This window comes from Acomys minous, assembly GCF_964271855.1.
Source record: "Acomys minous genome assembly, chromosome: 7".
NCBI classification, from domain to species: Eukaryota; Metazoa; Chordata; class Mammalia; order Rodentia; family Muridae; genus Acomys; species Acomys minous.
In genome coordinates this window covers 2,117,596-2,140,344 of record NC_140488.1, presented here as the reverse complement: position 1 = coordinate 2,140,344, position 22,749 = coordinate 2,117,596, and the positions used below count along the sequence as shown (strand labels likewise).

At 54.0% G+C, this 22,749-nt stretch overlaps 1 protein-coding gene and 1 long non-coding RNA gene across 3 annotated transcripts in view; one reads left to right on the top strand and one right to left on the bottom strand.

Annotated features, from left to right (window-relative positions):
• The first annotated feature begins 6,796 nt into the window (after positions 1 to 6,796).
• Positions 6,797 to 9,507, top strand: LOC311602507. Of its 2 annotated transcripts, none has more exons than XR_014780768.1 (3): positions 6,797 to 6,927; positions 8,741 to 8,854; positions 9,437 to 9,507. It is a non-coding gene; the product is annotated as an uncharacterized lncRNA (long non-coding RNA). The 2 variants fall into 2 exon arrangements; XR_014780769.1 differs by having other exon boundaries at positions 6,816 to 6,927; positions 8,667 to 8,854.
• A 2,471-nt stretch (positions 9,508 to 11,978) lies between these two features.
• LOC311601584 (X-linked lymphocyte-regulated protein 3A-like) overlaps positions 11,979 to 22,749 on the bottom strand; it is a 79,767-nt gene continuing 68,996 nt past the window's right edge. Inside the window, exon 8 of the mRNA XM_084789109.1 lies at positions 11,979 to 12,127. Within this exon, the coding sequence (XP_084645235.1) occupies positions 12,119 to 12,127 (9 nt within the window). The 3' untranslated portion in view covers positions 11,979 to 12,118. The remainder of the gene's footprint in view (positions 12,128 to 22,749) is intronic.

Here is a 22,749-nt window from a genome sequence, read left to right as displayed (position 1 = left end):
GCCCAAATGCCACACACCGAGTGGCCTAGGCCTCAGGACGACAGTCTAGGAGCATTTTCTGGGGGACTCAGCGAGGGAGAGGAGGGGACCAGGCAGCAAGTATTGCTTGGGGGAAATGGTTGGGACAATCTACATGGCCCACTCTGAGGTCTTTGGGCACGCCAGATGTTCTCTCAATCCACATGTCTGAGAGGAGAGGAGAGACCTGTGGGTTTTTCATGTCCCTTGCAAGCCTTAACAGGGCTGGGCTGTTTCCTGCTGAGGCATGTGCAACCCCAAGCCCCTAGACACACATGCATGATTGCCAGGTGAGCCTCACCATGGAACAAGGAGTGGCCAGTCTCTGGCATGCACACGCATTTTCTACCATGTCGTAACACTTCCACAAGTGCCTTCTCACTAGCTGTGACCACCCTCTAGGGTAAGAGGAGTTTTGGGGTCTTGCTGTGATGTGGGGTTCCCAGGCATAAAGACAAAGTCTCTGGAGACCCAGGGTAGTTCACTTCCAGAAGTGGCATCTAGCTAGCTGTGAGCACCCTGGAGGATAAGAGGGTAGTGGGGAGATTTCTGTGAGGTACATGTCCCTAGAGGTGGGACTGATGTCCTGACCCACTGTAGAGAGATGGGGCAGAATGTGACTGCTCCTGGTGGGCTACTGATGTGACTGTCCGGCCTCCTCCTTGCTCCAGGACTAGCGCCAGGGCACATGGCTGCAGGCTGTGGAGTTCTGATCCCTGTGTCCATTGCAGTCGTGAAATTCTTCTCGGTGTCTTTACTGCCCGTTCACATCAAGAGTCCTGTCCGGCCCAGGAAGGTCCCAGCCGTGTCGACCAAGGATCTAGAAGGTCATGCAGAGAAGTGCCAAGCGCCCAAGAGTAGATGGGACTCTCCCATGAGATGACTCTCAGAACTGTGACCCAGTCACGCCTGGTGACACCTGATATGGGGCATATAGGGCTGGGGACAACAGGGGGGACATCCCACTACTCCTGGGCAGGTGGAACACTGGGGCAGTGGGGAGGAGCGGTGGAGAGACGGCACAAGGTTAATCTGACACTGACCTCTGGCACTCAAGCGTGCGCTGTATTTCAGTACACACCTGACATTCTTTCGCTGTGCTGTGTGGCAGAGATGCAAGGCTCTCAGAGCCATTGGTCCCAGCCCACATGTCTCTTGAAGAAGCCTGTGGGTCAGAGGGAATATCCCTGTGACCCTGGTACAAATGAGTGTCCCCCACACTCGCACCGAGCTAAGTCTCCACTGTGTCTAGTGGAGAGCCATGGGGACATGAGGTCCTGGGGGGATGCTTTAGAACCACTGGTGGCCACAGGCAACCAGCTGTAGAGTGAAGCTGTTTCCTGTGTGGGCTGATGAGAGCAGCACATTTCATTTACAAAGGGTTGCCCTTTCCTTCGATGCAGCAGACAACCCAGCAGATGATATCAGTGAGATGGGCAGCTGTTCCTCAGGGGCAGATGAGCAAGAGGCCAGGTGATGTCTTAAAGGAACATGGGCCTGTCTGTGCCATGGGGTAGTTTCAGTGTGGTCATGTGCAGGCACAGAAAGAAAGATTTAGGCCTTTGTTGGAGAATGGATCCAAGTGGAGACCGTGGTTCTAAGCCACACAAGGCAGCATCAAAGAGACCGCTGTCACCTGTTCTCTGTCACTTGAGCATCCTAGACTACAGATAGGCCCACACAATGATACAACCTGAACTCAGAGGGGAGACTGGGAAGAGGCAGGCAATACGCAGTTGAGGAGAAGCCTTGGGGGCCAGGGGTTAGAGGCAGACTCTGGAGTTTGCACATGGTCACATGGCATGAAAGTCGAGGAGACACCGTCTGGGTGATACAGGAGGCATAGCAGGTGGGTACTGAGGAAGGACAGCATGCAGGACCTTGGGTGGGTACACCTTTATGGAACCCCATGCCACCATAGGGTGAATGGGTTCCGGTAAACAGTCAGTATAAAAACCCCTACACTGCCCGAACGGGACACAAAGCCACTGCCTGAGGAGAGGAGACACTCCCCTGGAGCTGTCTGCACTTGGCAGGGAACAACACCCTGGAAGAGGTTGTCACAAGTTGCCCAACACGCAGCCTGGGGTGGGTTTCCTGGGGTTACAGCTGAATTTCTGTCACCTATGTCCATAAGGTAACCCTTACCCGTGTGCCCCTAAAAATCTGCAGTGACCTCGCTGGCCCATGGTGACAGTGTGATGAAAGGAATAAAAGCAGTGACATAAAGAGAGGAAATCCCGACTTCCCTCCACATGAGCTCTTGGCTCTCCCATACAGCATGGCTCCCCTAGCCTTCAAGGCAAGCTTGGGATGTTTGTCCGCAATCATGGGTTCTGTGTGGGTTTTTCCACAGGGAGTCCATTCAGAATAGGATACAAGATGTCAAAGGTATGCCTGAGCAGATCCTGGCGGGCCCAGGACTTTCTTGTCAACCCCACAGCCTATGTGTGCATGGTGAGAACGTGGTCACTGAGAGCCTGTGGGACTCACGTGACAGTTATGTCTCTCAGAGGATGTTTTCGAAGGCTAAATTGCCATTTGGCCTTCAGGGGCTACCTTTAACTTAACATTGAAGTAGCTGCTGTGAGTAGGGGAATGCTGTAGCTGTGGGCAAGGTGGTGGGGAGAGCTCCCTTCTTCCTGCACTGCTGAGGAGTGGGTGTCAGTAGAGATGAAGGGCCAGCAGGGAAAGCTCTGCTCCTTAACTTACTGTGCAGGTGGCACTCTGCATTTCAACAGCTGTTTTCCCAGTTGTGAATTAAGTCATTTTTCGCCCCTGGCTTTCCAAAGTTGCCTCTTCCAAGAACCCCTGCCAGAGGAGGGCATGGAAAATCAGGAATCACCCTGCTCAAAGGCGCTTTAAATTAGGTGTTCTTAATACACGTGGTTATACCTGTACTTTAGCGCTCTCCTTTTATTTATTTATTTATTTATTTATTTATTTATTTATTCATTCATTCATAATTTCATTATTTTATTATTTTATTTTATTTTCGAGTCAGGGTTTCTCTGTGTAATCGCCTTGGTTGTCCTGGACTCGCTTGCAGACCAGGCTGGCCTTGAACTCACTGTGATCCTCCTGCCTCTGCCTCCTGAGTCCTGGGATTAAAGGCATGAGCTCCCACCGCCAGGCTTAGTGCTCTTCTTAAAAACTCTACTTTATTTGGGGTGTTTAGGCCTCAACTTCCCTTCCAATATCCCACCCCTATGTGTTCAGGAACTACAAAAGTAAGTTGGCCACCAATTTCCTTTTGTTAAAAAAATAAATAAGAAAAACCAAGGCCCAAAGCAGGTCCGGGTGGGGTGCGGATGGGGTGAGGGTTGGGAGACAAGAAGACCACATGGCCTCCACGGCTTCGTTCAGTCCTCACACAGGAAGCAACGTGACTGCTCCTCCCTAGCGCAGGTCCACGTTTCCAGTCTGGTGCTTCTTGGGAAAGCGAAAGAGGAATGGAGAGCGAGTGCAGCAAGTGGGAGGAATGCAGGACTAGCCATGGTGGATTCTTTAAACACTTCAGGCGTCCCAGGCCGCTCACCTGCCATGGATGCTTTTCTAACAGGAAGTACCAAAAGGTGCTCTGTGTAAAGGAGGCTACAGGAGGAAGCAGACACAGAGCCATTAAGTCTGTTTGTTAGGAGAGAAATGGCTGACGTCTCACAGGACGCGTGGAGGCCTGGTGGACCAGCCATGCTTGCCCTTGTGCCTCCAGGGCCCCCCATACACGTGCACAAATGACCAGTCTGGCTCAAAGGCTTGCTCCTGCTTTGGCGTCGGGGTTTCCTGGAAACTGTGCCATCGAGCCGTTTTCAGCTGGGGAGAGGAAAATGTATGTCTCTGGTGGGCCACAGCTGCATCACTCTGTTGGAAGTGCCCTGCTGTCTGAGATGGCAGTCCTCCCAGTCAGGATAGGCACTCTGAGCTTGGTGTTAGGTGCAGGCCTCCCTCTCCGCAGCAGGGCCCCCTGCTCTCTGCCTCACCACACCTGGAGAGTGTCTTTAGACGTAGGTGCCCCTGACCACATTTCATATATGGGCCTTGACACAGCTCCCTGCCAGCTCTCCTGTCCCCTAGCTTGTGGGATAATTAGGTATGGTGTTCCCCCATTATAGGACAGGAGCTTGCTGCCAACTGCAAACGAGCATCCTTAAAGTGCCTAATTTCAACCCATCATGTACACCTATGCCGGAAGCACTGACAAGCTCCCCCTCCCTTCAATCAATTCCCCATGGACTGAATAGCCTTTCTTCTCCCTGAATAAAGTTGAACTAGCTTCCTGAAGCACTTGCCTCAGTGGTCATTCTCCATCGGGCTTAAGGCCTTAAGAGCTCTGGGACTTGCATTCTGTTCTCCCCACCACCTGCTCCCCCCTGGCCCTCACGGGCTGATGGCTAAGAGACCCCCCAGGGAACAGGAGAACTACATCATGCAATAGTTGCTTTATGGCACTGGCCCTCGACATCCCGTTCAGTAGCCTTCTATTAGATGGGAGAGCAGGGGCCAGCGAGCAGCAGCAGGTCCAAGTACAGAAGCATGCATGTTGCGGCAGTTTTACCCCACCTCTTCAGTGGCCCCGGTTGCTTTGGGGGTGAGCTCAGTTCACAGGAACTCCCTGGACTCTGGGAACTGCATTGGTTTTAGCGTGGGGCCAGTTTGGGGCATCTCCACCACAGCTTCACCAGTGTGCTGGTTTGTAGGAGATGTGCCCCATACTCTGTGGCATTTGAATGCTTGGTCCACCTGTTCCTGTTCCTGGATGTTAGAATGCCCTGACTGCGGAAAACAGGAAGTTCCCCAAGACCTGCCTTTGCCACTCTGGAGATAGGTTCCATCGCATCCATCGGGCTGGGGCAGGCAGGGCGTCAGCCTGGACTGCCTGGTTTGGGGAAATTGTCCCAGGAAGAGGAGATCATACGTTTCTCAGGAACGTCTAATCCACATGGCCCCCCAACAGCTGCATAGGTTTCCTCTCACACAAGAAACCTCTCAGCCATTCCCAGAAGAAATCTGACCAGCTGCACCCTCATGCTGGGCTGACGTGTGCTGTGAGGGTTCTCTGGTCAGGTCAGACTTTGCTCTGGTTCCTGCTCCTTTTCTTTACTTTCCACCATGAAATCAAACTGTATCTGTTTGGGGAAGTTTAGGAGATTAGTCCTCGCTGGAGGAAGGAGGTCCTGAGGCCTGAAAGGACTCATTCCATGTGGAGTTTTTTCTCTTGACTTCCTGTTTCCAGTTTGAGAGGGGAGCCCTCAGGTCCAGCTTCCAGCTGCAGTTGCCATGTCTGTCACCCTCTTTCCCTGCCACTGTGGACACTAACCCCCTGGAACCTTAAGCCCCAAGTGAACTCTTCTCCACTGCTGCCTTGGTTATGACATTGCATTGCAGCAACCTACACAGCTTAACTAAGGCCGCCTGGTACAAGACCTGAATGGAATGGTCTCCCCTCAGGAAGGGGGGTGATTTCACCAGCGCAACTGTATACTCGGGAAGGCAGACTTTAACTGGGTGTGAACTTTGTCCCTCTAAAAGTAGAAATTTCCGAGGGTTCCCTGTTCTGTAAGGGTGGCAAAGGTATGTGACTGAATATTAAGGGACTCCGAGGCGAGGTTCCAACAGTGGCAAGTCAGAAGTGGTCTGTATCCACAGCCCCTGGGGAAGAGAGAGTGGATTGTGAGGCTTGCCTTTCGGCCTTAGGCCATGCATGCGAGCAAGTATGGATGAGCCACTGCCTTACGGAGCCTGCCTCGCATGGGACCATTCCCTTCCAGCAAACACCACAAGTGCGTTGGGGTCTGGGGTTGGGAACACCGACCTTGAAATGGCTGGGCCTAAACTAAGGAGCTGTGACTGCTCTCTGAAGGGAAAGAGGCTCCCAATGGTGTGGTAGGTTAGGGTCCCTAGGTGAGCAAGTGAGTGAAAAGGGCATCTCCTGGGTAGGGAGAGTCAGGAAGAGTAATGCTTGGACCACAGCCCTTGGGGGATGATGGCAGGGATCCCAAGGCGACGGACCCGAGGGGGCCTGCGACAGGGTAATGTGCCTGAGTCTGGCTTTAGCTGCAGACTGGACTAGGTGCCCTGGAGTGTCGGTCAGAGAAGAGGCTCGAGAAACAGGTGGCCTGGGGTGTCCCAGCCTGACAGCGTGGTAGCGTCAGGGACTCGTGGTGTCCACCGTCTTCCCCAGCATCTGAGTACTGTTAAGGGCCAGCCCGAACGAACACCTGAGACCTCCAGACAGAGCCTCGGGGCCGGCCCGCACCAGGAGCTCCCCGTGGAGAGAAAAGAACAGTGGACCCTTCACTTAATGCGCAAAGGCTGTGCCCAAGTGGGCTGGTGGGACCTACAGGTCGGCCTCTTGCTCCAGTATCTGCCCAGCTCTCTTTGCGCGCGCGCATATTATAGCAGCCTCGCACGTGTGACCCGTTGGACTCCACATGGGACAACCCCACCGCCCACGCCCCAGGGCCCCTGGCACACATTCCTGCTTCTTCCTGTTCCAGCCAGTCAGAGATACACACATAAGGAGTTGGGCATAACCGCCTGTGCCTCTGGCTGACCCAGCGAAACGAAGCCATGGGCCATCCTCTGTCAAGAAAGCAAGTGTAACCTCAGGAGGAGGCAGGCAGGAGCCCATGATGCAGGCACAGGGTGCTGGTATGGAGTGCGCATGCGCGAACGTTACTCAGCCAATCAGAGAGCGTTGTATTGGAATGTGGGCCTACACTAGGCAGGATTGGCCTCTGAGGGGAGGGTGGCTCTCTGGGGGAGCTGAGGGGCCTAGGTGGGTGACAGCTCCTGGTGGACTCCCTGGGGTGCGGCTCCAGAGGAGGCTGAGAGGCATCAGGAAAGACTAAAGGCCCTGTGGCAGGACTGTGGGATCACCAAGTGAGAGGGTCCAGGAGAGCCCCTGAGGTGACTTCGCGAGCTTTGATTGATTCCGGGATGGGCGAAGCACCAGGGCCAAGAGTTTTTTTAAAAGAGGGAGATGAGGGCAGCAGGGCCCTAGAAGAGTGGGTGGGGCTGTCGGTGGGCTGGGAGAGGGAGTGGGGGCTTTACACGTCTGTAGCACCCTCTGGGGTTTTTTGTTTCGTTTGGTTCGGTTTTTGTTTTTTTGTGTGTGTGTGTGGGTGTCTCCATGTGGGTGTCCATGTGTGTGTCCCTGTGCGTGTCCGTATGTCGTCCGTGTGCGTGTGTCCTTTTCTGGACAGGTGCGCATATGTGTGTGTGCAGGAGCGCATGCCCGCGCGTGTGTTTTGAAGCCGCGGGGTCCTGAAGAGACGCCTGCGTCTCCCTGTGATGGGTCCCTAGGCAGGACCTTGACAGGCTGGCTGGTCTCAAGGGGAAGTGGATCTCTGGGCACTTGGCACAAGCGCACGCAAAGGCAGCATGGCTCAAGTTGGGAATGGGTGGCTGATGGACAGGCCTCACCCCTTTGGGAGTGTCTTTAGGCAGCCTCGGGCATGCCAGCATAGTGGAGTCCTTGCTAATCAGAGATCCAGTCCTGGAGGTGCGGCCTCTCAGAGCAAGTGCCCTGGAAGTGTGGTCACCTGGGTGAGGGACAGGGTGTCAGCAGTTTGAGTCTAGAGCCCCTGGTGGTGAGAAAGCAGGGTCAGCCTGGATCCACAGCCCTTTGTGGATGAGAGTGGGATCTTGAGGCGAAAGGGTCCAGGTTTATCTGTGTTGTGACGTTTGGAAGACTCTCTCCCATCTGGTAGTGACCACCGTGGGCAGTGGGGGGACAGGGATCCAGAGGGTGGCAGGATTGAAGAGCCGACTGTGAGCGTGGCGTGTAGAAGAGGAAAGGATGGCCTTCCACCTATGCTCCTTGCATCCGGCTGGAGGCCTCAGCGGCCACCTGGGCCCTGCTTTATGTGCAGCCATGGGCCTTGCCTCAGCAGAAATTCCCCCTTCCCCCCCCCACCCGTGTGACTGGGATGGGGCATGGATGGGCCCCTTCACCAACCAGCGGCTTCTACATCCAAACCCCACAGGTGCCAGTTCAGGCCACTTCATCCTGGGAGTCTCTGCCTTTCCAGCCTTTCAGAGAGAGGTGCACTGGGAGGTGGGGCCTAGATGGGTATGGCTGACCATTCTCTGAGAAGAAGGAGGCTCCTGGGGCAGGAGGGTATCCTGGCCTGGGGGGCAGAGGCGGTGGGGGTTGATTGGCTACCGGGAACTCTGTTCTATTGCTGGCCAGTTGGGACAGGGATCAGAGAGGAGCCTTAGCTCACCTCACGAGTTAGGGAAGCAGGATCACAAAGAGGCATGCCCAAGGCACACCTGTGGGGTGACACCAGGGGCTTCACTTCCAAATGGGGCTGGACAAGGAGGCCCCAGAAGGCGAGGCCAGAGGCCAGGGACAGGTCATGCGGGCTGCAGGGGTTGGGACGGGTAAGTGGGACAGCTTCTGGGCTGGGGGATGTGGCCCCGCTGACTGAGTAGGCCCCAGTGAGACTCCAGCATTAGGTGCCTCCTTTTATGGGCACATGGCCCAGGATTTCCCCATGCGAGGGTTGGGAAAACAGCAGAGGGTACTGACCTTGGGTGGTAGGTGAGTTGGGGAGCTCCGGGTTCGGACAGGGAAATGGGACGGCAGGCCAGGACACTGGTGACATCCTCTTGCCCTCTCACTGCTCCTGTACAATGCCAAGACTGTTGCCCACACCCTGTGGAGTCCTGTTCCCTGTTCCCATTGCTATCCTGTAATCCCTCCCAGCGTCTGAAGTTCCAGGCATCCAGATTCTGGCCAGGATGGACACTGACAGCGCCGGCATGGGCTCAAGGCAGAATCCAAATCTCCCATCAGATGACACCCAGAACCCAGATGCAGTCGCTCCAGGTAACGAAACAACACAGAAACAGATGGGCTCCTGTAGGGCTGCATCCACCCCTGGGGACCTCCTAAATCTCTCGCAAGGTGGAACACTGAGTGGATGCGTTGCATGGACGTTTGTCGGAAAAGCAGGAGCTTCCAGATGCTGATAAGGTTTGCTCAAGCTTGTTTGTGGATTTAGGTTCCCCTACCTGACATCCCCACTCCACAGGAACCCTGTAAGGCTCACGAGGCGGCTCTTTCTAGTCAACATGCCTCTCTGGGAGCACATGGGTCCCAGGGACTGTCTGGAAGGTGTGTACTGGTGCCTGCACAAGCTGCTCCCAGGGTCAGGGCCTTTAGAGGAGTGCAGTGTGTGTGTGTGTGTGTGTGTGTGTGTGTGTGTGTGTGTGTGTGTGTGTGTGTTTATGAGTGAGTAGGTCTATGTGAGTGTGGTGATTGTTTGTGTGCATGATTTCTTTAAAAAAGTGGCAGTAGCTGTTAGTGCCTATGGGTTCTAGAAACCCCTTGGTGAAGCTGTTTCCTGTAGGGGATGATGAGAACGGCACATTTTGTCTGACAATAACTTCCCCTTTGTCTTTAATACAGCCAATGAAGAAGTCCTTGATGTCAGTAGGGAGGACTTTCCTTCTTCGGGAACAGAAGGGCAACAGGCCAGGTGGTACTTCAAAAACAAAAACAAAACACCAACACCAAACCCATTAATAAACTACATTTAGAAGAGTCAGTCTGGGGAGATGGCTCAGTGGAAGAGTGCTGGGTGTACAGGAGCCAGACCCTGAGTTCATACCCGCAGGACCCATGCACACCTTTCAGGCCCAGGGCGTGAGGGGTGGCAGAGGCAGGAGGGTTGCAGGTGCTTCCTCACCGCCAGGCAGCCCAACAGGAGAAACTGAGACGTGAGGAAAGAAAGAAAGGGACGCAGCAGTAAGTGAGCTGTGTGCATGCCATGAGCGTGCTGGGCCCGTGGAGCTCAAAGGCCCCAAAACACTCACCCTGCAGTCAGCCGCTCAGATGTTCAGTGTGGTACAACATGATAATCCCACGCCCGCAGCAGGCGACAAGTCCTGTCAGAGACCTTGTAGAGACGGGTAGAGGAGGACACCCCACTTCTAACTCTGATGGCGTCACACGTGCGCACATGCCCTTCCCTTGCAGGCAAAGAGATCTAGAAAAGTCGGTGTCCACTCTAGGTCTGTGGCTCCTCCCTGGGCTCCTTCATGGGCTACTAGACCTCCCCAGCCAGCTCCCCGCTAAGGAGGGCCATCCAAGAGGGCGACCTGCACATTGACTTCCCCAAGGTGAGCTATGCCAACTTGGAAGACTGGGAGGAGGAGACAGCCCTGGCTGGGAAGGGGTCCTGCAAGAAACTCCTGACTGACCTTATGAGGGCTGCCTGGCACAGAGCCAACAAGAAGATCGTAGACTTCATCATCAAGAAGAAGATCGCTGGCCAGCACCTGCTGGACACTGTGAAGGGCAGAAAACAGTCCAAGCAGCTGGACGACCTCCGCAAAGCAAAGAGGGAAGTCTTCTGTGTTGAGACCCACCTGGAGGATGATGACCAGTTGCATCTCGTGGCCAGGCATTTGCAAGATATAGCCAAGGAGGCAGAAGAGGCCCTGCTCTCCCTGACAAGAGGCGACATAGTGCGCTTTACCATGGAGGTCCTTCTTCCAGAAGCAATCATCTGCTCCATCGCTGCCCTGGAGGAGCTCAGCTACAAGGAGGCAGAAGAGAAGTACCTGCGTGGCCCGCCTGTGCACTACCGCGAGAAAGAGCTCTTCGACAAGACCATGTTAAAGGCGGCCCGCAAGAGGTCAGCAGCCAGGCTTCTGACTGCCAGCGCCCCTCCTGCCCTTGGCCCCACTTCTTAGAAGGGACCTCCCTCCTTTCAGCCATCGCCCCTGCAACTCCCCAAGACAGGAGACAGGAAGCACCCCCCAAATAGGAACATCCCTGAGCCTATGGGGCGTGCTATGTGCGCTGTGTATGCTTCTCACTGGCAGAGTGGGCAGCATTTTCTTCCCTCCTCCCCGAAATAAATCTTCACTTTCGTGCCTGACAGTGCAGATGTCTAGATCGGCTGTACAAGTCCTGTTAGCTTCAGGCCAGGCCTAGCCCTCTTTGGCCTGAGCCCGAGTACCCAGAAGTCCCGAGGGCACACCTCCCTGGAACCTCAGCAGCCCTGTATGGAGCATTGGCTAGCTAGGCACACAGACTAGCACTCTCTACAGGGACCCTATGCACCCAGAGAGCACACCAGGTTCCTCATGATGCCTTGTCTCGGACTCCCCCCCCCCCACTTCCTTGTCCTCCTCTCTGTCTTCTCTTTAGGGTGCTATGGATGGGGCCTGGGTTCCAGAGTTTTCTCCTCTACCTCGTTCCTCACTCATTCACACTGAAGGAGAGGATGTGTGTTTTAGTGCTGGTCTTTGAAGCCAGAGAAGGGAAATGTAACCCTGGTGATAGCCTGCTTTCAAAGAACACAGTGTATTGCATTCTCTGTGTCTGTGTCAGCATCTGTGTTTGTGTCTGTCTGTCTGTCTGTCTGTCTGTCTGTCTGTCTGTCTCTCTCTCTCTCTCTCTCTCTCTCTCTCTGTGTGTGTGTGTGTGTGTGTGTGTGTATGTGTGTGTGTCTGTGTGTGTGTGTGTGTGTGCACAGGTTGCAGATAATCTGAGGTCAAAATCTGGTGTCTTCAGTGTTATTCCTCAGCAGACATCACCATCTCAGCTTTCCTCAGGTTCCTGAGATCAGCGCCTTCAGGTGTTTGTAGGAGAAGGAGGGGGCCTGTCATTCCTTGGAGTCACTGACACCTGGGGTGTACTGATGACAAGCAGCCTGGCCACACCGCCCTGAAGGTCCCGTTTCCCCCTCTTGGACCATTAAGTCCTTGGTGTATTTCAGAGATGGGGCACTGGATCTGTGCCTCTGTGGACCCGGAAGTACAGCCTTATTAGTGGCTGGGGCCACTGTGCCCTGTTCTCTGCTGAATCCCTGTAAACACCCATGTGTCCCCCAGCCAGTGCCTCTGGATTCCCAGCACCTCTTCCCTTCCTGTTGCACTGGAGAATGCTGAAGCTGAGTCCTTGACGCTAACTACTGCCTTTCCTTTCTGCACACAGTGGCCTCTCACCTGGGTAAAGGGCCAAGCACGGTGCAGGTGCTGGTATTCTCGGGAGTGGAACCACAGGGACAGGACGCCTGGGGCTTGCTGACCAGCCAGTGGAGCTGAATTGGCAAGCACTGGATTCTGCAGGAGACCATGTCTAAGCAAACTAAAGTGAAGAGCAAATGAGGAAGACAGCTGACGTCAGCTTCTGGCTTCCAGGTCCAGGGACACACAGAAAGGGACGTGTACACACATCAAAGACAAAGTGAAGAAGACTTTAAAATGGAAGCAAATTTTCCCTCTGTGCTATAAATCGTCTCTCTGTAAAAGCCACCGACAGGGCACAACTCACTCCTTCTTACTTTTAAAAAGTATTTGAGTCAGCGACACCTCCCTCCTTGCTGATTCTGACTCCATGTAGGGCAAGAATTAAGAGTTCTAGTATGTTAATGGCTTTCCCAAGAGAAGGCCGAGTGTAAGGTCACTGTGTTCTACATACCCAGGACCCGGGGCAGCCCAGTTCTCAGAGGATGCATGTCAGACATATTCTCACCTGCAGATTCAGCCCCTACTAGGGCTTCAAGTGCCCCGCCCCTTGTGTGTTATGTCCTGACAACAAAACCGTCTCTCCTCACCTTCTACCATTCATGGGCAGCACCATTTCCCCTGCCCACAGCAGGCACATTCTGTGAGCTCCTCACCACAGGACTCCAGGGGCGGGCCCTCTGCTTCCCATGACTCCTCTGGGAGAGCCCAGGGCCTCTCTGACTGCATGGTTGGAGGCGAAGGCTCTGGCATGGGCTGGAGCTGGCCTGCTCATTGGGAACCTTTGGAGCATCCATGCTGGTTCTTAGGCCTTGTGCCCTCCCTCCTGGAAACAAGGGCCTTCCCTTGTCCAGAACATCCAGGGCCACCTTGAGGGCTCCCTTGTATGCCCTGGTCTGCCCTGGGGAATCACTGCCCTGTGACCCCTTCCCTGCAAGAAATCCACGGTTAAGATTTTGGACTGGGTTAGGGGCTTCACCTCGGCGCTCCTCACTCTCACCTTCTCACCCCCTGACAGGATTTGCACCTCCAGGAAAGGTGCCCCTCTCCTCTTACTATGGGCTGAGGTCCTGGGTCTCGACAAGACCCTTGCAGGCCACAGCTGGCCCTTCCAGCCGCAGAGCACATACTCTGCAGAGTCCATGGTGACTGGACTCTGGGGCTGTGCTGGTCACCAACCACAGGGTTGCAGTGGGCTCCTTGACTGCCTGAGGGTCCTCTCCGGCCTGGCTGCCCTGCCTGAGGTGCTGGCCTCCCTCCAGCGTCTGGTGAGAAGCTTGAAGTGACTTCTTCGCTCAGGGTGATGTGGTGGGCGTGGGCATACCCTGGAGGGTGGGAGAGGGAAACAGAGCTGCATGAGGAAGGAAATGGCCTTTAGTGGACACAGGAGCATCAGCGCAGTGAGGTGAGGTGCGGGAAATCGAGGGAGCTCACAGAAGTCTGTTCTCCAGGTGCAGGACAAGATATGGAGGGTTCCCGAGCCTGTGTGTGCCACACACTCATAACCATTTTGTTTCCCACCCTGAGGCTGGGGTGGTGCACTTCTTCCCAGAGAGGTGGGTGTCTTTACAAGGCTTGTGTATTTTCTTGCCCACCCAATTAGTACCTTGGGGATCCCTGGGATGCCCTTGCAGGGGGTGGGGCCAGAGGGAAGAAGCCTCATTGGATTCTTTCCTAGGGAAATAGTCCTGCCCTTCCACAGCTCCCATGCCCCACCAGGACACCTGTGGACACCTAGTGCACGTGCCTTCCATACTTGTGGGATTCCTGGTTGAGCAGCAAGGAGGTGGAGAAATCTTCATGGTAATTTGCATAACATGGCAAGCAGGGAGAGATGGCTGATCTCATAGCTCCAGGCCTCCCCACCCCCCAACCCTTCCCAATCTTTTGGTTCAGATCTGTGGTTCCCAACTCCATCCTGCACCTCAGTATGAGATCGAGTGTCCACGGGGCACACTTGGAGAGAGCCCCCAAGAGAAAGCACTCCATTGTGGAGAAATGGGCAGACTCGGCAGTGTCAGATAGAGTGAGTGTCTCTGTTGGAGCTGTGCACCCTCCTGCTGCAAATGTCTGGTCTGCAGTAGACCCTGCACACCATATCTGCCTGTGATGGGCGGCCCAGTTCCTCCAACTGTTCCCAGACCAGAGAACTCTCCTGCCCACAACCTCTGTGTCCTAATTTTAGTCCATAGCATCTTTAGACAGGTAGGAAATCACAGCAGCTACTTGACGACCCGAGTGGTGACTTGCCTGTCCATCTCTACGTCCAGTACTAATCAATGTCATCGGTAGAGTAGCAATCCTGTTCATGTTCCTCCGTTCTGTGCCTCTCAACATAGTTACTTCCCCTCCGACTTCTCAGTGGAATCTCATACCTTTATCATGCCCCAATTCAGTGTGTGTGCATGCACCTGCAATTTGTGTGTGTGTGTGTGTGTGTGTGTGTGTGTCTATGCATTGCACATCTCCGTGTGCATGTGTGTGAAAGTGTGAGCATGCAAGCAAGTTTACATTTGTGTGTGCGTGCGTGCATGCATGCGTGTGCGAGTTTTTGAGGTGGTGGCTACTCTGTTCCTGACTGCGTCTGCCTTGAGTCTGTCATGTCCCTATCAGCACTGTGCATGTCATGTGTGCCCATGGGAAACAACGCCCACATCTGTCTCATCCTCAGAAGAGGCGCGCTGTGCTCCCTTTGAAGGACTACAGCACAGTGGAAGAACTAGGAAGGGCTCAGGTGCCACCTCTGCTCCCTGTTCATTCAAGGACGCAAGTGATTTCCTGCCACTCTCTGAGCACCGCAAGGCACAATGAGGCAGAGCACTGTGGACTCAGGGCTCATGACGGAGTGTCCAGAGGCCCCTGCTCTTCTTGGGAACACTTGTTACCCTGCGTCCCTTGTGCGCGTGTGAGCACACCGAGCATGGGGACCCCAGACCTTATCCTGGGAGTTCCCAACCTTACAGAAACACGGGAGGCAAATGATATTCTGGCCAGTCCCTCCCTCAGCCCTTCCCTCCCACCCCCTGTATCCATAAGCACCCGGGGGTACACTCTACCTCCTTTTTCACTGTGCCAATGTGTAGGGCCCCTCTTCTTGTATTCCCATCCAAGGCTAAGGGACTTCAAGCCCCATTTCACAGTGCCTAAAGTGGCTATCTACAGAAAGGGGTCGGGGTGTGTCTCAGGCCCCACCTGGTGGATGATGCAATATTCAATGTGTATGGTGGCAGTAATGGGCTCAACTTAGGGACCAACCAGGAGTAACCCTTCCTCTGATGAGGCTGTGTGATCCTCCCAGGGCTGCCTTGCTCTGATTCCGGCCCCTTGGAGTCCTGGGCCTTGTCACGCAGATGTCTCCTGAGGACACAGAGGAAAACACAAGGCCCTCAGTTACTGTAGGCTGCCTTCTGCTGGACCTTCCGGCACAGGTTGTTCTCCGCCAAGGCCGAGTGAGCACCATCCAGCCATTCCGTGCTGGCCCCACGCCCACCTTGGCACCATGCGTCGGGTACGTGAGAGCTGAGCCCTCACAGGGTACCCTTAGCAACAAAGGATGCCAGAGTTACACTTATAGAATGCACCCTTCCTACCCGGCCCAGCCCTGCGCTTGCTCCTGATTCCCTCAGGCAGGGCGTTCTCGGCCCCACAGACTTCAGTCAGAAAGCATACCCGGGAATAACAACTGTGTGTTCAAGCCCACACACCATGGCATTGTAGGAGCATCTGTAACCCAATCGTGAACAGTCATAACCAGACATAACCAGTCATATCAGGCCATGCTCTCCCCAGTGTGCATGTGCTCCCTGTGTGGCTATTGCTCCAGGGCATCTGAAACCTCCTTAAGTTTCCTACAGCCCACTTAAATCATATCCGTAATGCCACCTGCCTCCACCTTCTCTGCCATTGCCCTCGGTGCACTACTTTCAAAGGTTTGCTAACATTTCTGTAATAGTCACCTTCCCCACATAAACAGCACTATCTTTTCCAGAGGCTCATGGAGAAGTGTGGGAGATGGACCCCTGAAATCTCCGTCTCCACCCCTGCTTCAACCCGGGCGCCAAAGGCCCTCTATCAAGACCTTGCACACATTCGCTGCCTGTGAAGGCTATTGGCGTGTTCTCCAGGTGGGAACAGCAGCTTCCCGCGCCCCCTGTGGTAAGACAGACACAGGGAGGACAGGCTGATGAGAGGGTGTAGGAATGGTACAGTGTATACTGCTCACACACAGAGGCAGAGATACACGGAGAGATCCCAATGAGCTGGAAGGTCACAGAGAAACCCCGGCTGCACACCCTGTACTGCCCAGCTGGTGCTTAACCCAACCCTGAGCAGGGTGAAGGCTGAGACAGAGACACAAACTAATGTCTGCTGAGGGGACACAGTCTGGCTCTTCCTCGGGTGTCCATACAGCACTGATTTTTACCTCAGTCGGCCTAACTGCGGTTAGTGGCCAGTTTAGAGGCAGCTGTCTTTTGGGGATATTTCTTACTTCCTGTGTCAGGTATCCCGGCCAAGAGAGTGACACCACTTGGCATCCACAGTCCTCCAAGGGAACAGCAGACCAGCACCTGCCTCAAACTCCTACAACCCTCACCCTCTGTCCCACGCCCACCCAACCCCACCACTGCCACTCACCTCCTCCTTAAATGCCCTCCAGCTTCTCTCTCAGACAGCGCAAGCCACAGCTATCTAGCATAAGGTGCTGCCACACAAGCCCGGTCATTCTGTCAAGAGCACCTGTGACAATCATGCCCAAACAGAGAGGAGGCATCCATTTACATGTGCTGGCGAACTGTGCTTTCAGGGCCTGAAACGATAAAGCTCCCACCAAAGAACTGTCACCTGAGGACAAAGAGACAGGGCTGGTGAACAGCCAGTCCTCAAGGCTTCACTTCAGACAACAGTAGTGAGCCCCTTTCCTGTCCCGTGAAAGAGCACACACGCTCCCAGGGCACAGTCACCTGCTCAGCTCACACAGGCACTCAGGTTGGCTGCAGGCACCTACCTATGCGCTCTGCGTGTCTATCTAGTGATTGCACCTCTGCAGTCTGTGAGTATCCTTCGCAAATGTATCTGTAACCAGGAAAGAATGGCTTGTTCCCCTTTGTTGTCATGGCAACCGCCGTGTCATGTGGGTGAGGGTGGGGGACATTTTCTCCTAGTAGCCATTTCTCTGTGGAAATCAGGAAGTACTAATCCACCCAGGAGGCTGACTGTTCACTTACATCCCTGTCACCTAGCTCCCCTCCCCACCCCCTGCAGCTGCAAGCATGAAAGGAAGTAAGCGTGCATGTGCAAGGACCACAGAAGGTGATGCTGCCATTCCAGGATGCTGGGCCTTTGACCACAGAGGGTGTGAGACCAGGCAAGACAAGAGATGACAGTTCTGCTCTGCCTCCTGTAAGGTCAGGGGCCATGTCTCAGAAGTACACCTTTTCACCTGCCAGAATTCAGAAGGCAGGCTTGTTGTTTCTCCAGATGCAAATGAGTGTTCTAGGTCACTTGGCAGAAAATGTGGAGGAGCATGAACCTGCACAGGATGGAGAGCAGCTCAGGGATTCAGGTGGCAGCAGCATCAAAAGATCCATCTTGAATCTCAAACAGGAAGGGGGGGCGGATCAAACTTCAAATGGCAGGAAGCTTTGGGAGCCTCAAAGCGTACCCCCAGTGACATATTTCCTCCATCACTGCCACACCTCCCAAACAGTGCCATCTACTAGGAAACAGATATTCAGAAGCCCCTGGCTGTGGATGCTATCTCATTCAAACCAGCACCAGCATCTGCACCAGCACCAGCACCCTATCATCCACCCACCCACAAACACACACAGGGACATCACACACACACACATACTCACCACTACCCAATCTCTCTTCTCTTCTCTTCTCTTCTCTTCTCTTCTCTTCTCTTCTCTTCTCTTCTCTTCTCTTCTCTTCCCTCTTTCTCTCTCTCTCTCTCTCTCTCTCTCTCTCTCTCTCTCTCTCTCTCTCTGTGTGTCTGTCTCTCTCTCTGTCTATGTCTGTCTCTCTCTGTCTCTGTCTGTCTGTCTGTCTCTCCTACCTCCCTCCCTCCCTCCCCTCCCCCCTGCTCCAACAGGCACACAGGAATATGTCTTCCATAGGCTACTGCTGTATGCAGCCATCCCTGCACCCAGTGACATGTTTTCTTACAGGATTAGATGACACCAGCTTGGGAAGTTCGCCTCTTCCGGTTTTTTCTGTTCTGCCCATGGCACATCCAGGGATCCTTACAGGCAGTGACTTTTGTCTGACCGATTTCACTGAAAATGCTTCGAACGTTCCTGGACTGGCTGTGCTTTTCTTTCTTAAGGTGGGATAGTATTCTGTTGTATGGATGCACCCCGCTTGGTGTATATCTTTAGCATGAAGGGGTAATTTGGGCCTTTGCCCCTGTGCTTGGGGCTGCTGTGAGCTTTCACATACCTATATTGGCTAAAATGCCTCTTCTATTCAGGGAGTGGCCCCTATACTTAGGGGTGCAGTAGCCTTGTGATGGGGTGTTGTCATGGGCCTCTCTTACACTCTGCAGCAGACAAATCCCTAAAGGGCTGCCTGGGAAAGCTTTGTGGAGGTGCTAGGGACTCCTAGGAGTGGGCAGGACAGCAGAGTGTGTGCTCCTGCAGAGACCAGGGACTTTCCACATGGCTCTTTCAGTATCTCAGACTCTGAAGGGGCCCACACTTGCACCTGTGAGGGCATTGAACTCAGGGAGCAGAGACCTTCAGGAACTTTCTGCAGGTCCTAGGTGAGCCCCCAGTTTATGGAAGCACACCCGACAGGGTTGGATATGGAGGACATGGCAGTGGGAGCTGGGGCAAAGGAGGTAGGAGGTTCACCAGATGGAACAGCATTGCCCAGGTCCACAGAGAGCAGGCATGATTTACCCTAAGGTAGAATGCTTTCCAGGAGCGAGGGATGCCTGGGAAGACACACCCCCGAGCCTCCCGCAAGGAGAAAGAGGGTCTCTGGGATTGTGGTGAGCTATGTCTGTCCCTGTAAGTGAGCGAGTAGGTATTAGGACCCAGGATAGTCCCCGAGGCCAAGGTCAGGAGCCTGAATTCCACCTCAGAGTGGAGGAGGCTAGCAAGGGTGGTGTGGGAAAGCTTTGATACAATGCAGGGGGTGAACAGAGTGGGCAGGAAGGCTTCTGTGCTGGCAGAAGGCCTAGGGCTCTGCCACAGGGCCCTTGCTGACGTGCTCGCGCACAGAGACACTCATCCACGTCCACACTTCCACAGTTGGGCCTACATAAAGCACATCCATGTGTGTCTGGGGTCTTTCCAGGCCATGAGAGCGCAATTTCCTGATCAGGCAGGCATGATTGCAGGTGGACCTAACCAAGGAAAAGGAATGAGTGGATGGGCACACGCATATGCACGTGCTTTTCCACAGAGGCCTGATACTTTTCAAAGTGAGGACTGACTAGCTGTGACCACTCTCGTGAGGGGAAGCAGGGTTCCGGGCAAACTTGGTGAGGTGTGTTCCTCCACGTGAGTGACCACGTATTAGGACTCAGGATATGTTCCTGAGGTGACAGGGCACAGGATACTTTCCTCAGGTGACAGGACTCAGAATACTTTCCTCAAGTCACATCTGGCGCCCAAATGCCACACACCGAGTGGCCTAGGCCTCAGGACGACAGTCTAGGAGCATTTTCTGGGGGACTCAGCGAGGGAGAGGAGGGGACCAGGCAGCAAGTATTGCTTGGGGAAATGGTTGGGACAATCTACATGGCCCACTCTGAGGTCTTTGGGCACGCCAGATGTTCTCTCAATCCACATGTCTGAGAGGAGAGGAGAGACCTGTGGGTTTTTCATGTCCCTTGCAAGCCTTAACAGGGCTGGGCTGTTTCCTGCTGAGGCATGTGCAACCCCAAGCCCCTAGACACACATGCATGATTGCCAGGTGAGCCTCACCATGGAACAAGGAGTGGCCAGTCTCTGGCATGCACACGCATTTTCTACCATGTCGTAACACTTCCACAAGTGCCTTCTCACTAGCTGTGACCACCCTCTAGGGTAAGAGGAGTTTTGGGGTCTTGCTGTGATGTGGGGTTCCCAGGCATAAAGACAAAGTCTCTGGAGACCCAGGGTAGTTCACTTCCAGAAGTGGCATCTAGCTAGCTGTGAGCACCCTGGAGGATAAGAGGGTAGTGGGGAGATTTCTGTGAGGTACATGTCCCTAGAGGTGGGACTGATGTCCTGACCCACTGTAGAGAGATGGGGCAGAATGTGACTGCTCCTGGTGGGCTACTGATGTGACTGTCCGGCCTCCTCCTTGCTCCAGGACTAGCGCCAGGGCACATGGCTGCAGGCTGTGGAGTTCTGATCCCTGTGTCCATTGCAGTCGTGAAATTCTTCTCGGTGTCTTTACTGCCCGTTCACATCAAGAGTCCTGTCCGGCCCAGGAAGGTCCCAGCCGTGTCGACCAAGGATCTAGAAGGTCATGCAGAGAAGTGCCAAGCGCCCAAGAGTAGATGGGACTCTCCCATGAGATGACTCTCAGAACTGTGACCCAGTCACGCCTGGTGACACCTGATATGGGGCATATAGGGCTGGGGACAACAGGGGGGACATCCCACTACTCCTGGGCAGGTGGAACACTGGGGCAGTGGGGAGGAGCGGTGGAGAGACGGCACAAGGTTAATCTGACACTGACCTCTGGCACTCAAGCGTGCGCTGTATTTCAGTACACACCTGACATTCTTTCGCTGTGCTGTGTGGCAGAGATGCAAGGCTCTCAGAGCCATTGGTCCCAGCCCACATGTCTCTTGAAGAAGCCTGTGGGTCAGAGGGAATATCCCTGTGACCCTGGTACAAATGAGTGTCCCCCACACTCGCACCGAGCTAAGTCTCCACTGTGTCTAGTGGAGAGCCATGGGGACATGAGGTCCTGGGGGGATGCTTTAGAACCACTGGTGGCCACAGGCAACCAGCTGTAGAGTGAAGCTGTTTCCTGTGTGGGCTGATGAGAGCAGCACATTTCATTTACAAAGGGTTGCCCTTTCCTTCGATGCAGCAGACAACCCAGCAGATGATATCAGTGAGATGGGCAGCTGTTCCTCAGGGGCAGATGAGCAAGAGGCCAGGTGATGTCTTAAAGGAACATGGGCCTGTCTGTGCCATGGGGTAGTTTCAGTGTGGTCATGTGCAGGCACAGAAAGAAAGATTTAGGCCTTTGTTGGAGAATGGATCCAAGTGGAGACCGTGGTTCTAAGCCACACAAGGCAGCATCAAAGAGACCGCTGTCACCTGTTCTCTGTCACTTGAGCATCCTAGACTACAGATAGGCCCACACAATGATACAACCTGAACTCAGAGGGGAGACTGGGAAGAGGCAGGCAATACGCAGTTGAGGAGAAGCCTTGGGGGCCAGGGGTTAGAGGCAGACTCTGGAGTTTGCACATGGTCACATGGCATGAAAGTCGAGGAGACACCGTCTGGGTGATACAGGAGGCATAGCAGGTGGGTACTGAGGAAGGACAGCATGCAGGACCTTGGGTGGGTACACCTTTATGGAACCCCATGCCACCATAGGGTGAATGGGTTCCGGTAAACAGTCAGTATAAAAACCCCTACACTGCCCGAACGGGACACAAAGCCACTGCCTGAGGAGAGGAGACACTCCCCTGGAGCTGTCTGCACTTGGCAGGGAACAACACCCTGGAAGAGGTTGTCACAAGTTGCCCAACACGCAGCCTGGGGTGGGTTTCCTGGGGTTACAGCTGAATTTCTGTCACCTATGTCCATAAGGTAACCCTTACCCGTGTGCCCCTAAAAATCTGCAGTGACCTCGCTGGCCCATGGTGACAGTGTGATGAAAGGAATAAAAGCAGTGACATAAAGAGAGGAAATCCCGACTTCCCTCCACATGAGCTCTTGGCTCTCCCATACAGCATGGCTCCCCTAGCCTTCAAGGCAAGCTTGGGATGTTTGTCCGCAATCATGGGTTCTGTGTGGGTTTTTCCACAGGGAGTCCATTCAGAATAGGATACAAGATGTCAAAGGTATGCCTGAGCAGATCCTGGCGGGCCCAGGACTTTCTTGTCAACCCCACAGCCTATGTGTGCATGGTGAGAACGTGGTCACTGAGAGCCTGTGGGACTCACGTGACAGTTATGTCTCTCAGAGGATGTTTTCGAAGGCTAAATTGCCATTTGGCCTTCAGGGGCTACCTTTAACTTAACATTGAAGTAGCTGCTGTGAGTAGGGGAATGCTGTAGCTGTGGGCAAGGTGGTGGGGAGAGCTCCCTTCTTCCTGCACTGCTGAGGAGTGGGTGTCAGTAGAGATGAAGGGCCAGCAGGGAAAGCTCTGCTCCTTAACTTACTGTGCAGGTGGCACTCTGCATTTCAACAGCTGTTTTCCCAGTTGTGAATTAAGTCATTTTTCGCCCCTGGCTTTCCAAAGTTGCCTCTTCCAAGAACCCCTGCCAGAGGAGGGCATGGAAAATCAGGAATCACCCTGCTCAAAGGCGCTTTAAATTAGGTGTTCTTAATACACGTGGTTATACCTGTACTTTAGCGCTCTCTTTTTATTTATTTATTTATTTATTTATTTATTTATTTATTTATTCATTCATTCATAATTTCATTATTTTATTATTTTATTTTATTTTCGAGTCAGGGTTTCTCTGTGTAATCGCCTTGGTTGTCCTGGACTCGCTTGCAGACCAGGCTGGCCTTGAACTCACTGTGATCCTCCTGCCTCTGCCTCCTGAGTCCT